This window comes from Callorhinus ursinus, unplaced genomic scaffold, assembly GCF_003265705.2.
Source record: "Callorhinus ursinus isolate GAN/ISIS: 27379988/994484 unplaced genomic scaffold, GSC_fseal_2.0 scaffold2, whole genome shotgun sequence".
NCBI classification, from domain to species: Eukaryota; Metazoa; Chordata; class Mammalia; order Carnivora; family Otariidae; genus Callorhinus; species Callorhinus ursinus.
In genome coordinates, this window is record NW_027397064.1 from 76,574,407 (window position 1) to 76,590,973 (window position 16,567).

Sequence of the window (16,567 nt, forward strand, 5' to 3'; positions counted from 1 at the left end):
TGTTCAGTGTGTGGTATCCAGAATGAATTGAAGGGGAACAAGGCTGAATGCGGACGATCTGGCTGGCGAAGGTGGGGTTGGAAAGAGTGTGTGTTTATGGGATGTACTAACAGAGCTAAGGAAAAGAGGAATCATGGAAGACATGAGAGTCATGAGCTTGGGCTCCTGGGTGGGTAGTGTTATTATTTACTGAGAGGGAAGAAAGGGTGGAAGGAGAGTTTTGCTTGGTCTTGTTAAATTTCACATGCTTATTACACATACAAGCAGGCATTTAGATATAGGAATCTGAAGAAAAGTCTGAGTTGGGGAATTACATGTAGATTTACCTCATACTGTTTTAAAATCGTCATAGTCTTAGGCCTTATAGATGTGCCATCAGCCATATAATAAGTAGCTCTATTCATGGACTGAGTGAAAAAACTTAAATAAATTACACATATTAAAGCAATGCAAAGTTGGAATTTGTGTACAATATCTTTGTTCCACTTATGCACTAGAAGTTTTAAGTTACAAGTCCACTTGTGCACTGTAAGTTATACTTGAGTTCTGAAAGTGGAACTGCCAAGTCTATGCATTTTCACACTTCTTTTTCACTTTGCATTTTCAAAGGGGTCAAAATCCTTAGAAATGTTTGCACCTATCTAGGCTTGCAGCAACAGATGCTTCCTCACACTCTGGCTAACACTGGCTGTTACCACACTTTTTAATTTTTACCAACCTAATCGTGGCAAAAAGGGATCTCATTATGATTTCAATTTGTATTTCTTTACTTAGGAGTGGAGCCAAGCTTCTTCATGTTTGGCAGCCATTTGCCTTTCTTTTTCATGCTCTCTTTGACTTCGAAGCCACGTAGGTAGATGACTTGTGTTCCCCTAGGTGCCAGACTCTGGAGTCTGAAGGGCGTGGACAAGATGGTGAGCTCTCTGTTGACAGGGACCCTGCGCTTTTCAACCCGTGCCCGGTGCACCTGGCCACCGCGCGACTGGCCCTGGGCAGGCAGGTGAGGAAGAGGAGAAACAGGTGTGGTGTGAAGTCCCACGACTGGGGAGCTGAGGGCACAGAAAGGACGGTCCAGATTTCCACTGAGCACGGGACAGACACAGCCCCCGGAGAGTCCCCGGATTACTGCCGGGGATTCCTGCTGGGCCCCCTCCAGCGCGGTTTCAGAAGTTGTGAAACTACCGAGGCAACAGCCCGCCCAGGTCGGAGCTTCCGCCGCGAGGCCAAGAGGCGCAGAGCAGCAGGATGGGGTGGAGGGGCCGTCCTTTCCGCTCATTGTCTCCAAGCGGGCGGCGGCCAAAAACTGAAAGCAAAACCTTCCTGCCGGGCCCCGCCTCGTGGCCCGCGCCGTGAATTTGGGCCCTGCCGGCAGCCGAAGGCGCGTCTCTCCTCCGCCATGGCAAGTTGCTTTCGTTTCGGATTTTGCGGGGCAGGGTCGTTCCCGCCCGGTTACCACGGTCCCCCAGAAGGGCGCGGAGCGGGGCGGGCGGGGGTGCGGAGCTGCCCCGGGCGGCGCGCGATGGAGCCCGGCGCTGGCGGAGAGCCACCTGCCGCGAAGGCCGACCCGCCGGCAGACCTGGCCCTCACTTCTCTGGCACCTGCTCCTCGGGCGGTGCTGCGCGCGCCTGCAATTCCTAGTAGGCCGTGTGAGCGACTCCAGGGAACGCCTTGCCACCTCCCGCACTCGGTGTCTCATGGTCGGGGACACAGCTGTCTCGTCGAGGAGTCCCTTCGCAGGCTGTTTGGGCTTAACTGTCGCCTCCCACTTCTTGGGGAACAAGAGCGGAGAGAATTACCCAGAAACCGAGGCCACTGTTTCCTTTTGAAAAGCGCCAGCAAGAAGGATTCGAGCCAAGGATTCGAGTTGTGAAGGCATCCTCATGTCTTGTCTGCATTAGTGGGAATTCTCTCTTGTGACCTTAGTTCTTTCTCCAGGCACAAAGGGCTCTGTGTTTTCACCATCTGTGCTGGCTAGCAAGAACCGTTAGCAAGTTCAAGATTTAGCCTTCCGTGTTCTTTCCATCAAGCGCTTGAAAGCAGTGGCAGGGTCTTTAATTGCTAGGGTCCCGGTAATGCCAAAGCAGTCGTGAGGTTCCAGTACGATTTTGTTTATTGGCAGCAGTAAAGGCAACGTCAATGAAAATAAACAACTAAATTTTTTAAAAAGAAATATACACAAACACAGGGAATGAATCTAATTATTTCTCTCTAGGGCCTTACTTACAAACTCACAGTTTTTCTTTATAGCTTTTTGCTTTCTGACACTATGGTCAAAAGTGTCTTAAAATATATCATTGATACTGGGAAAATGCCATCACCTATTATAATAACTCCTGGCCAAAATGCTGCTCTTGTTTCAAAATCCTGTATCTCTGTGGTAACTCTTGAAGGGGTTATTTCTGAGACATCTCTTTTCCTTATGCTGGATAGAAGAGATTAGTAGTCATCAGGGAGAATTCCTTTGATTTCAAAGATAAATTAAATGCAGACACTTGAATAAAGAAATATGGCATTAGAATTGATGAGGGCAGAGGTGCAGTAGCATTTTCTGAATTTAAATTGATTGAAAGTTTTTCTTTGACGTTGACGAAAGGCAACAAGGAAGCTCAGTGACTAGCCATGTAACCATTGAGATTGGGGTGGACCATTACAGCCAGTGTTGTATGGAGACAAGTCTGTGAAGTAGAATTCCTGCAAAATCTCTTTTTCTTTTCCTCTCCTAGGAAGAACTATTTTGGGATTATCACATCATACCATTTGGGACTAGGGTGGAGGAACACATATATTTTTACTGTTTTCTACACAGTCTAGTTGTGAATATTTTAAGAAACTCTGTTTTCCTCCATTAAAAGTATCTTCTGTAACAAATAATAGATTATTATAAGTTTCATTTTCAGAAGACACTCCCTTTGTTTTATTTATTTTTTTAATATATATTTTTCTTTTTTTCTCCCTTTGTTTTGTATGTCTCAACATGAGCCATTTTCATCCCCTGTCCCTTTGCTGTTGTTGTGAACTCTTCTTTTGAATTTTTAATTAAATTTGACCATTAATTAAAATTTGACCTCAACCTTTTTTATTCTTATACTTTCATTTTTTTAAAAGATTTTATTTATTTATTTGACACACGGAGCGCGCGCGCGCGCGAGAGAGAGAGAGAGAGAGAGAGAGAGAGAGCGAGCACAAGCAGGGGGAGCGGCAGGCAGAGGGAGAAGCAGGCTTCCTGCATGAGCAGGGAGCCCGATGTGGGGCTCGATCCCAGGACCCTGGGATCATGGCCTGAGCTGAGGGCAGCGGTTTAAACCAACTGAGCCACCCAGGCGCCCCTCTTATACTTTCATTTTAAGGTGCCGTTGGGATGAACAGGATGTTGTGTACCTAGACTGTTTTCTTGACCTGGAAGGTCAAACGTAGCTTGCTTGTCCCCAGTGAAGTCCTATTCTGAGTACAGAGTCCTCTGAGCTGAGAGCCCAAAACATCTTTGTGATCTGTTAACCCTTACTCGGGCTCATGAGATACCCTGTCCTCCCTGAGGGTAATTTAGGATAGATTAAGTCTGAGTTTTGGTATAATCAGGTTGGACTATCTATTTAAGCACTGGGAGCAGCTTATGAGTCCACTTCCCTAAATGGGCTGGGGAACAAATCAAAACATTGAAAGAGAAGCCCCTTACCTGGATATTAGAAGAAGTTCAAGAGAGTGAGCTCAGGGAAGGATCTACTTGTAGTTAGTACTCTGTGCTCAGTATGGTGGCAGGGTCTGCAGTAGCGAATGGTCTCAGTAGCTGAATTCCATCTCAAATAGGTGCAGGAGGGTAGGATTTACTCCATTGCAGCCCCAGTATTATTGCCAGGGTTTTATATTTTTTATGGTGTTTTTTTTTTCTAATTCTGACAAAAAAAAGTAGGGGATATGTTTCTTATTGGCTTATGTATTTTGGGACTCTACAATCAACAAAACATACAGCCGTCTCCAAACTATCATATTTTGTGGTTAGCTTGATTTGTTTTTAAACTTAAATTTTTAAAATTTTATATCTCTGATCTCTTCCTTTGTGACTGCCATTACTTTTAGGCCTTTCTAAAATCAGACAAATATTAAGCAATGCTTTCCATTTATAAAAAAATTAAGAGGGCGCCTGGGTGGCTCAGTCGTTAAGCGTCTGCCTTCAGCTCAGGTCATGGTCCCAGGGTCCTGGGATTGAGCCCCGCATTGGGCTCCCTGCTCCGCGGGGAGCCTGCTTCTCCCTCTCCCACTCCCCCTGCTTGTGTTCCTGCTCTCGCTGTCTCTCTCTCTGTCAAATAAACAAATAAAATCTTAAAAAAAAAAAAATCTTAAAAAAAAATTAAGAGTTCACTTTTTATATTTAACTCTCAAATTCATGTGGTATGTGATGTGAGGCAAGGCTCTAGCCTTAATTTTTTTTTCTAGTATCTAATCAACTGTACCAGCACTTTTATTGAATAAAATAGCCTCTCCCCCACTGGTGTGTGATGGTGCCTGTATAAGTTGAATCTTATTTTTATATTTAAAAAGCATCCTGTTTCTCTTACAGGCATCGGGTTTGAAAGGCAAGGAATCCAAAACTTCTGAAAGAACAGCTGCAGTTGCTGGTCATTCAGTTGGCCTTTTTAATGATCAATTACTGACCACAGTAGTGAAGACTCACTTCCAGGATATTAAGAATGAAAGCAGAGTTGTTGAAAATGTGATATATCCAACAAGAACCAGGGGAGTTGAAAATGTGACCTTCAAAGGAAAAAAAGGTATCTCCAAATCAAATTTTGTAATCTTAGAAATACTTCTGCAATGAAATTAAAAACTGAATTTCATTAAAATGATTCATGGGATTGGTAAAGTTTAAAGTAGCTTTTTGGAAATATTATTCTATTCTGAATATAAAAGTGGTAAAATATTGCCCTAACGAGAATATATGTGAAAATGGTTCATGATAAAGTTGGTAGTAACTGCCAAATTTCTTGAAGACTTCTTTCCTTTTATATTTGGAATCTGTCTAGATCTTGGGGAAAAAATGTGATACATTTTATTGTAGAAAACTTGTGGGGTGCCTGGGTGGCTTAGTCATTAAGCGTCTGCCTTCGGCTCAGGTCATGATCCCAGAGTCCTGGGATCGAGTCCCGTGTCTGGCTCCCTGCTCTCAGGAAGACTGCTTCTCCCTCTCCCGCTTCCCCCCGCCCCCCCCGCCCCTGCTTGTGTTCCCTCTGGGATCATGACCTGAGCCGAAGGCAGATGCTTAATGACTGAGCCACTCAGACGCCCCAATAAATAAAATCTTAAAAAAAGAGAAAACTTGTAAAATACAGAAAAAAGTCCCCACAAAAATAATCTATAATCTCACAAACAAGATGACTGCTTTGGGAATTTTCAAGTGGCTTCAGCAATATAATCATACCATTTGCTGCCCTCCGTTCAAAGCAACAAAAGGATATTTTAATATAGCATTGGCTTTATCACTGGTAAAGTTGGACTGGAGAAATATGGCTTGGATCTGAGATCAGATCGAGCCATTTTGTTCCTCACCTCCACCCCGGACATAGGCGAGGACGTCGGGTCTGCAGAACAAATTCATCCCTTCAGGCTCATGGAGAGGAGCAGCCTTCTCTACAGTTCAGTGACTGGCAAAATAAATTGCCAGAGAAAGATGAGTTTCCATGCCAGCATCTTGGAGCAGAAGAAAAGATCTTGTTTTGCTTGAGGGAAGATAGGATTTAGGGAGAGACCTAAGAGACTATGGATTATCAGAGTGCCTTTATCTGTCACCATTAATTCAGTCAAATCCTTCCCAATGGGGATGTTCAGGTAGGGATGGCAGGAATGGCTCCTTATTATTTCTCTCAGGGGTTGAGGTGTTTTTGGAAGTTAATTTTTCAAACATTGAATTGGTAACTCAGAGAAAGAGAAGGCTCATTCATTCATTTGTTCACAAATATTTATGAGTGCTTATTATTTGCCAGGCCCCATTCTAGGCCTTCTGGATACAGCAGTGAGTGAAATAGGCAAAATGTTTTCTTTCCTGAAGCATACATCTGTGCAGGTGGACAGATAATAAAAAAGCAAATAAATGAATATATATTGCATTGGGAGTTTTATTAATTTGTATATTCATAAATTATTTATATATTTATATTTACTTATGTTTATATATTTATTTGTGTATATTAACATATAATGTGAGTGTGATGAAAAAACATAAAACAGAATAAAGGGATAGAATGTGATGGAGAGGGCTACTTTATTAGATAGAGTGGGTGGGGAAATATTCTCTTTAGGTGACATTTGAGCAGAGACCTGACTGAGGTAAGGGAAAGTGCAGATAAGGGGGAAGAACATTCTAGGGCAAGGGAAGGACTGGGAAAACTTCTCTGAGAGGGTAGCACGCTGGGCATTTTGAAGATAGCAAGGTGGCCCTAATGGCTGGAGCAGAGCGAGCAAGGGGGAGAGTAAAAGGAGATGTGGTCAGATGGGTAGCTGGAGGCTGGTTTATATTAAGCAGCCTATAGGTCAAGGCAAGGTGTCTGGATTTTATTCTGGGTGAGAAGGAGGGTTTTGAGCAGGTGACTGACAGAGTGTGACTGCCTTCTCTTAGGTGATCACTCTGGCAGCGGTTTGGAGAGCAGGAGCTCGTAGTCATTGCTGGTTTTGGCTAGGGTGTTAACAGGGCTGGTGATTGAGAACTGGTGGCCATTCAGGATTTGCTGATGGATTCGGTGTCATTTTCTAAGATGTGGAACACTGGAGGAAGAGTACTTTTGGGAGGGGGGATTGTTATCAAGAGTTAAATTTTGGTCATTGAGATGTTTACTTGGAAAATGAAGTAGAGATTTCCAAAAACAAAGGAAAGTCAAGGCCAAAGATAGAATTTGCAAGTGATGCATCTAGAGATAGTATCTAAAGCTGTGGGATTATCGAGATCAACCCTTGGCTGGGTGTATGTTTGCTAAGAGGTACAAGGCCTGAGGCCTGAGTCATGCCAACATCTAGAGAATGGGAAGAGAAGGAGAATTAGCAAAGGGCACAGTGAATTTTGAGGAAAACCAGGATAGTGTGGTATCCTGGATTCAAGAAGGTGGTCTCCTCATGGCCATAATTAACAAAGGGAGAATTTTCTCTTAGGTTTTTGTTATATATATATATATACACATTATATATACATACTATATATATATACACACATATACACACTTGTGTGTTTTCAAAAAATATGATTAGGATCATATGTACACATAAGATGAATTTTAAAGTAGAAGGAAAAACTAGATGTTGCATTTAGAGGAAAATGTAGAAAAAATCAGATGTGCAAAATAACAGAGTTGAAGATTTCTGTTATTAAAAATTAAAGTAATTATTAGTGTGTCATCCCACTTCTGATGGCAGTGTTTCCACTTAGGTACAGAGAATGTCAACAGAAAACAGGAACACTGTCAGGCAGAAAAGTTTGGACCCTCTCAGTTCACAGACTCTCATTTCAGTGAAAAGGTAAGGTGTGATACTGACAGTCCTGGATCCTGTTTCCTTCCTTCCTTCCTTCCTTCCTTTTTGATTTTTTTTTATTTATTTGAAAGAGAGAGAGAGCACAAGCAGGGGAGGGGCAGAGAGACAAGCAGACTCCCCACTGAGCAGGGAGCCCAAAGTGGGAGCCCGACACAGGGCTCCATCCCAGGACCCTGGGATCATGACCTGAGCTGAAGGCAGCCGCTTAACTGATGGAGCCACCCAGGCGCCCCCTGGATCCTGTTTCTTCTGTGTGTTCCCTACATAGAAGACCCAAAGCACTCTCACCTCATGGTTCCTACCAAAGAAAATGCAAACTTGCTAACCTGAGTCAGTGTTAAATGCCAAATGTGTGTCTTGAAATTTTTTGCTTATTGCCTGGTCTATTTTATGTTTCTGTGTTGAGGCTTTCAAAGTGACAAGGAGCTTTTATGCTCATATGGAGGATGTCAGGTATCTACCTAAAGACTTTTTGGGGACAAAAACCCAATTAAGATGAACATTAAAAAGGAGCTTTCAGAGAGGCAGGAGTAGAAATAAGAGGAAAGCGTTAAAATTCATTGGTTTAAAACTATTCACTAAGAAACGCAGGATCCTGGGCAGCCTCTGATGAACTTCACTAGAAGGGCTCTCTAGGGGGACCCCTGCCACAGAGAAGAACCAGACCAGAGTGTTATCTGTACATCATAACAATGTATGGGTTTTGTTTAAGGCTTTATTTCAAATAACATTCTGTCTCCAAAAAATATTTGACTATGGGGCGCCTGGGTGGCTCAGTTGGTTAAGCGACTGCCTTCGGCTCAGGTCATGATCCTGGAGTCCCGGGATCGAGTCCCACATCGGGCTCCCTGCTCAGCAGGGAGTCTGCCTCTCCTTCTGACCTTCTTCCCTCTCGTGCTCTCTCTCTACCTCATTCTCTCTCTCAAATAAATAAATAAAATTAAAAAAAAAATAAAAAATATTTGACTATCTCTGTTCTAGGATATGCAATGAGGGACTGTGAACCCAAATTGAACACTGTGGTCTTTATGGGGTTGTGGGACCCTCAGATGGGCTGCCATGGCGCAAGAAACCAGTCTGTGCTGGGCAGTTGGGGCTTGGTTTGGGGTAACTGCTGTGGAGACAGAGAACGTGGCAGGAAAAGCATGTGTTTATGTAGTCTGCTCCACTAGCCAGTGCTGTTTTAATTTCTCTCTGTTTAATTTTAGGTCTTCAGCTCTGTAAAAGCTATCCTCGATCTTTCTGTTTTTCGGAGTCAAGTCCCTCTAGAAAGTCTGGTAATGGACCTGAAAAGGAATATCCCAACTTTATGCTTCAGTCCTTTGGAACCCAATGGAAGAATCTCCATTCAAGGATCGTTTCTGGCTATGCAGAAGCTCAAAGAATCTTTGCTATTAAAAGCAAGTTCTCTTTTAGAGAAAAACAGGAATTTTATCAATAAGGAGAAAAGATGGAATAAGCAGAACTCCAGAAGGCAGCTCCAGAGAAGTAACTCCTTAGAGTCACTCGGGTCCTCAGTACCTGAGGCCACCAGGAGAGGAGAAACACTTGTTCTTGACACAGATATTTTCCTTTACCTCAAAAAGAGCAGATTTTATGAAAGCACACTGAAAAACTGTCATGTTTTCTGTGAGGAAAGAGTGGATGGTGCAATTACCACAATTTGTATAAAAAATGCTCAAGAATGTTCTCAGCCAAACAATGCAAAGGTTGTAAAAGCACTTTTTGAGGAATATTCACTTGCTCTTCACTTCGAGCTTAGAAAGGAGACACTTATTTTGAAAAGAAAGGAGAGCCAAAATAAAAGAAATATTAAGTTGGCATGTGAACAACTAAGTTCAAGGTTCCCTCAGGTTCTGATTAGTTTTTATGACACACACATTGACATTATAGGATCTTCTTCTGACACAAACTTGTTTAAAAAAGAGGTCATGAAATTAATAAGGTTAGACAGGCGATGAGATCTTAGCTGTAATAATGACAATGGCAGTTGCTTTTCCTGAGTAGTGACGATGCTGCGTCTGATGCTGGCTTTACACACATGATCTTATTTAATCCTCGCAACCATCCTTCAGTGTAGGCATTACTATCCTCATGTTGTAGGGGAAGAACCTAGGACTTGGAGAGGTTAAAACTTTTGTCTGGAGTTATCCAATGGGCAAGGAATGGGACTGGGGTTAAACTCGGCCTATCTGACTACAAAATGCTGGCAAAACTCTCTTGAGAAGGTACTTTGATTGAAAGTACTTCTGAAGCAGGTAATCATTACTTAACTAAATCTGATTGGTACGAGGCTGCTGGACCATATGGGACATTTTTATTGTTGCTTATTTAGCCTAAGTACATACATAAAATGTTGGTTCTGTTAGAATTATGAAGAATTACAAAGTATAGTGTCTTTTTTCTTTATTCCCCCCTTATTTTATAATTGTATGGTTAAAGTAATAGCATTTGAGGAATAAAATCATGGGTGTTTCCTTAAAGATGACGGAAGGACTTGAAAATTCATTGCTGGGGCACCTGGGTGGCTCAGTCGTTAAGCGTCTGCCTTCGGCTCAGGTCATGATCCCAGGGTCCTGGGATCGAGCCCCGCATCGGGCTCCCTGCTCTGCGGGAAGCCTGCTTTTCCCTCTCCCACTCCCCCAGCTTGTGTTCCCTCTCTCGCTGTGTCTCTCTCTGTCAAATAAATAAATAAAATCTTTAAAAAAAAAAATTCATTGCTGAAGAAGGGAAAACAAGAGCTTGTAAGTTATTTGGTTGTCTATGACTACCCTGAATTTAACTTTGGGATAGTTTTAAGTGCCTGGGGCGTATTATCTTAGGATAATAAAATATATACATCTTGCTCATCTCAAAGTAAATGTGATCATGATAATGTGAACTGTTTATATTAAAAGGAAACACAAGACAACTCTCTCTCTATGCTTTCATTTTTCTTAGCCATCTAAATCCCAAATATTTCCATCTTTTAAAATACGGTATTTCGTTGTTTGAATAAACTTTTTTTTTGTCATGGCAAGCTGCTGTTTTATCAAGTACCCAATAAGATGTCTTTGAATTAAAAAGATGCTTCATTTTTATTTTGCTCCTAGGAGTTTGTTGTAGTCTGGGTCCAATCAGGAGAGAGAAGGCACATGGCAATTTGAATAGGGAGAGTTTACGATAATTGTTAATTATAATAGGGGATTAGAATAATGAGGGATTGGCTAGTAAGGAATAAAGAGAACTCTAAAAAATATAGGAATAGCAGATCTAAGAAGCAGTTTAGATAGAGCACCCTTGGAAGAGTCCTCCACCCCCCATCCCAGGACTGAGAACTTGCTGGAAGTTTTGTGCCAAGGGGATCTTGCTGGAAATCCATCCCCTGGGTTGCTGGAGGAAACTGTTTAGAGGAAGTGTCTTACCAGAGACATTCCATTACACAATGTACTCGGGAGTTGCTGGGGGAAGCTGGCCATTACGCTCTTAAGGGCCCTGAGTGCTGGGAAGGCCTTGTGTGCTGGGGGCTGAGCTCATGCTGCATGCGCTTAATGTTGGAGAAGCTGCCCATGCTGCAGAAGCTGGGTACCGGGAAAAGCTTCCTCTGCGGAAAAACTGGATCCCTAATGGCCTGCCAATTAACAATTTGAAGTGGGAAAAGGCTTTCCTCTTGCAGTGTCTCTCCAGCGCCCTCTACTGAGAAAACTTAACATCCTATCAGCTACAGAGGAAAAATATTGAAGGGTCCCAGATTCATTTTCAGAGTAGGCACATAGGATGAATTTAAAGCAGAGTCAATAAATTGATGACTGGCAAAGTTTAATTTGATACCTACTAAGGCTTTCATTATTATCACAAATTTAATGCCAACAGAATAGTCTTTTTTTCTACTTTTTTTTTTTAAGATTTTATTTATTTATTTGAGAGAGAGAGAGAGACAGCATGAGAGGGGAGAAGGTCAGAGGGAGAAGCAGACTCCCCGCTGAGCCGGGAGCCTGATGTGGGACTCGATCCCAGGACTCTGGGATCATGACCTGAGCCGAAGGCAGTTGCTTAACCAACTGAGCCAACCAGGCACCCCAGAATAGTCTTTAAACAAAGAGCTGGATCAGAAAAATGCTCATTCCATGATCAGATAGACATTGATTTATAAGTATGGATATAGCATCTTCTGCTTGACATTATGTATTTCAGATGTTTTTACATGTTGCTGTGTATTTTAGAGTTTGTTTAACAGCACTTTCCTTATAATATGCTAGTTGTATAACCAATTTCTATCTTTAATAAAAACCGATATTTTTTCCAAAGTGGCAGTAGTGACTTTCATTAAGATTTATTTCTGCGGGTTACTGATGCTTAGGCAGATGATGTGAATTCCAGGCCTAAACCCTGTTGTATGTGTGCAACCGGGAGAAAAACCTATCATTTAATTAGATAATAAGTTGATACTTTTCAAAGAGGCTGCAGGTAGTGAAGAGGGCCATTATCCAGTTAAAAAAAGAGAATGTAAGAGATTCAGATCAAGACAGACAAAGGAGTAGAGTGGGAGAAAGGGTTCCAAGGCATTTAGTTAAGAAATGCTTTCAGAAATACTTGTTGAACTCATCCTCTGGGACAACCATTCTGCAGGGTTCTGGAGATAATGATGGGACGTAAGACAGAAATGTTCACTGATTTCCTAGAAGTCACTGCTTAGTCTGGCAGAGAAGGCAAACAAGCTATTACCTTAGTGCTTGCTACAGAAGTAGTTGGTGTAAGGTGGAAGGGACTGTCAATTGTTACCTAGGATATGTTAACCATTTTCAAATTATTTGCATAATTTTCATAGAAAAAGATAATGAGCATGTGTCAAAGTTTTATTTGCCTTATTGAGGAGTAAACTAACAGAATGACAATACTGGTTGAAAAAGAACATGAGAAATAGAATTTAAAAATCAGTAGGGATGGGGCACCTGGGTGGCTCAGTCGTTAAGTGTCTGCCTTCGGCTCAGGTCATGATCCTGGGGTCCTGGGATGGAGCCCCGCATCAGACTCCCTGCTCTGCAGGGGAGCCTGCTTCTCCCTCTCCCACTCCCCTTGCTTGTGTTCCCTCTCTTGTTATGTCTCTTTCTGTCAAATAAATAAATAAAATCTTTAAAAAAAATCAGTAGGGAAAAGCATGTTCATAAAGGTTGCTAAACTAGAAACAAAGCTGATTAGTGTCCAATGAGGCTACAAAACTGTGTTTTGGGGGGTTGTTTTCTCTGCTAGACAGAAAAAATAATCACACTTTATCATGTTTTTTAGAAGTTAAAGTTCTAACTGTACTGAGTTGTAAAAGGTCAGTGCCCCAATCAATTGTGATATTAAGTGAAACGTAGTTACATTCCCCAAGAGATGCCCCACTAGTGGGCTTATTGGAGCATGTCTAGCAAGGCATTACAAGGTCACATAATTATTTTTTGCCTTATTTCTGTGTTTTGAGGAATTTTCTTTAACAAGGGTCAGAAGGAGCTTCCCAGAGGTTATGAATTGATGGATGGGTGTTAGCTCAGTGAAGAGATGAGGAGGGAGGGCAAAACAGCATTTGGTTTGGTAGATGAAAGCCAAGTTTAGGGATGGCTGAATTTTGACAACTTAGTTTTTACAAATTTTATTTGATGGACAAGATTATTTGATTCCTCAATAAGAGAGACACACATACAAAAGTACAGAGGGAAGGAAATCTCTAATTTCCTTTGTGAATCTCTCCATATAAATCATGTTGGTGGCTATGTATGGATTTTCCCAAAGACAGTAATTTAAGAAACTTACCTATCAGTGCTTAGATTTAATTCCTCTAGGATCATTTCCTGGTGTAAATACTGGTCTAGGAAAATAAAAACTCTTTCAACTCCAGTGGACTCTCTTCCATATTTTCTACCCATCCCTTCTTTTTCATCTTTCACTTCTTCCAAATTGAATGATTCTGGGAAATTTCCTAACCCTTCTAGCTTCAGTGTGCTTATGTGTAACCTGAAAATTGTACCTACTTTCACAGGGTTATTGTAAGTTTTACAAATCATGGTAGGTAAATGTTCAAAAACAGTAGTCATTATTCTTAAGAACTCAGTAATACCAATACCCCAAGGAAAGTTCCCTCTGCTTGGATTGCCTCATCTCAGGGTGGGCACAAACATGTTACTCCAGGCAGAAAACCAAGCATTGTTTTGGACTTTTTCCTTTTCTTTTTATTACCTTAGATCAGGCCTGTGTCATTTCTTGCCTGGGTTAATGAGTTGAATAGTATCCCCTCAAAATTCAGAATGTAACCTTATTTGGAAATAGGGTCTTTGCAGATGTGATTCGTTAAGATGACATCATGCTGGATTGGAGTGAGGCTTTAACCCAGGGACTGGTGTCCTTATAAGAAAGGGAGAGGACACTGAGACTCAGAGGAGAATGGGGTAAATTTCACGTGACAGTGGAGGCAGAGGGTGGCCTGATCAGCTATAAGGCAAGGAATGCGAGGGATGAATGGGAACCAACAGGAACTGAAAAAGGCAAGGAAGAATTCTTCCCTAGAGTCTTCAGATAGAGCTTGATCTTGCCAACCCTTTGATTTTAGACTTCTGGCCTCCAGAACTGTGAAAGAATAAATTTCTGTTGTTTTAAGCCACCAACTTTGTGGTAATTTGTTATGGCAGCTCTAGGAAACCATACACATGGATTTCTTTCAAAAAAATTTCTGGGAACCTCTGATCTTTACAGTTGGTTTTGTGTGTGGGCCCCTGTCGTATACTCTATACGCCCGTCTCTCCTGTGACAGCATTTCACAGTACATTTTGTTTGTTGGTTTCTCGTCTTCCTTTCCGACTCTGTGGTCTCCTTGAGGCCAGGAATTTTGTCTATTTCTACTTTATTTATTCTCTGTTTATAACACTATGTGTCCGGCACATCATAGACATTCCACAAATACCTTTGAAATAATTGAACAGTTTTTGTGCTCCCACAGAATTTATACAGGATTTTGTAGTGAAATAAGCATCTCATAAATGTGTGTTCATTGGTCCAGGAATTTTCTTTTTATAGTCTTCCCACTTGCCAACATCAGAATACTTATATTAATCTTTTACCCCTTTAGAATGTGTCTTCAGTTCCTACTTGTATTATTTCCTTCAATGTAGGGAATTCTGGCAAGAGAAACGCAAGCAACAAGGCATCCCTCTCTTTTATATTCTTCTCATGCAGGTTGGTTAGTAATTGCTCCTAGCAGGAAGGCACTAAACATATTCCCTGAAAGTGCCTGGGATAGTTCTTTCCATTTGCCTAGTTCCTGACTGGGTTTCACCAGTGAGACAAAAAGTCCCTTGTGATTTAATTAGATAGTTATGAAGATTTGCTGGGTCTGTTTACTCTTGTATCTGGTTATTGTCAGCACTAGGAGGTCAATGGGGGGGCGGATTCTCAATGTTTATAAGCAGTTTACTCATTAATGCTTGAGATACTAAGACATTTAACCAGTAGAAAATACCACATAGCATATGTACATGTGTCAAGACTCCTGTAGTTAACATATTTCTAGCAATACTGAGAAAAACAATAGGAGTAGAATATGCCCCCTTTTAATTTTCTATGAAATTTAGTATTGGAGGAAATTAGTCTAAACAAATATTTTATGGATTCAGATATTACAAGAGTTAACTTAAAGAACCCAATCTTTTAGGGGGTGGTGGGAAGAGATATGTAGAATATAAAAAAGGCTTTTTTCTTGTTATGGGAGAAATCTGTTTAAATTAATAAATGATTTTTCATGAAAGGAATAAAAAGATAAAATGTAACAAGAGTAGCACAATTTCCTTCTCTCAGTCTATAAATGACAAAGCATTTTGGATTCTATCTCCATACCATTCCTTGTATTTGCTTCCTCTTCTCCATTCTTTATGCCCCTAACTTTGCTTTTGCTTCAGGCCTTTATTAATAATAGGAGGAGCATGGTAAGGAAGATACTGCCTGATGTTACAAAACATCTCTTGTAAAGAGAATGCCCGCTGAAGTGGTCTTCCCATGTGTACAGAGGTAGAACTAAAGCAGGGCTCATCGTTTCACTGCCTAATTTGGGGAGGGGATATCAGAATTTTGTCTTGATGTTTTTCATCTCTGGGGGAAGAGGCAGTGATTTTTGTGACAATAGGTGACTCTACCTCTTAAAGATTTTTTTTTTTAAAGATTTTATTTATTTATTTGAGAGAGAGAGAATGAGAGATAGAAAGCACAAGAGGGAAGAGGGTCAGGGGGAGAAGCTGACTCCCTGCTGAGCAGGGAGCCTGATGTGGGACTCGATTCCAGGACTCCAGGATCATGACCTGAGCCGAAGGCAGTCGCTTAACCAACTGAGCCACCCAGGCGCCTGTGACTCTCTACCTCTTAATCCCCAAAGGGCTGAGCTCTGCCTTTATGTTTAAGGACACACTTGACTCTGTAGCTTTCTGCCTCCAGGATGACTTGGACCAGGTTAGATTAGATTCTTGTAATTTTCAACTTCCATCCTTGATTTTTTTGCTGGGGCAGCATGGCGGGGTGGGGGTGGGGTGTACTTCTATAGTTAGCTCTATGTGGTAAACAATGCCACACAGGAAATGGCTCTAAACCCTTTTAAGTACTCTATTATGTTTTATCACCTTGGAGTATAAGGTAAGGTTACATTCTATTTAAATATTTAAATGAATGACTCCTATCCTTATTTTTACCCATTGTGAGAAGGCCTTCCTTTTTTTCCTGGGGTCCTCTCTTTCTCCAATTCTAAAAGCCCCAGGGATACTTACTCAGCAGAACGGTCAGGGCTGAAGGAAAGAAACCTGGTAAACCTGCTCAGTTTGCCGTGGGAACCCATCCTGGTTAACAAGTTGCCTCTAGTGGTATCATTTCAGTATGTCACCCTAAATAAAGAGGGAAACTGAGGCAAGCTCAAATTTCCAGAAATTGAGCTTATTCTGGAATAGTGGAGGAATTGCGATTTGGGAAATGCATGCTGAAGGAAGCCGCAGGGCAGTCTCTTGTGGGTTTGGGGTGAGCTGTATTTACCCGCAAGGAGTGCAGAGAGGACAAAGTCCAGCCA

General features: G+C 41.7%; 1 protein-coding gene across 1 annotated transcript; it reads left to right on the forward strand.

Moving 5' to 3' along the window:
- Nucleotides 1-1,158: 1,158 nt before the first annotated feature.
- RBM43 (RNA binding motif protein 43) lies at nucleotides 1,159-10,423 on the forward strand. Its single transcript, XM_025856057.2, has 4 exons — nucleotides 1,159-1,399; nucleotides 4,556-4,766; nucleotides 7,409-7,497; nucleotides 8,721-10,423. The coding sequence occupies exons 1-4, from the start codon at nucleotides 1,397-1,399 to the stop codon at nucleotides 9,471-9,473; spliced, it is 1,056 nt and encodes a 351-aa protein (XP_025711842.1). The 5' UTR covers nucleotides 1,159-1,396; the 3' UTR covers nucleotides 9,474-10,423.
- Nucleotides 10,424-16,567: the final 6,144 nt, after the last annotated feature.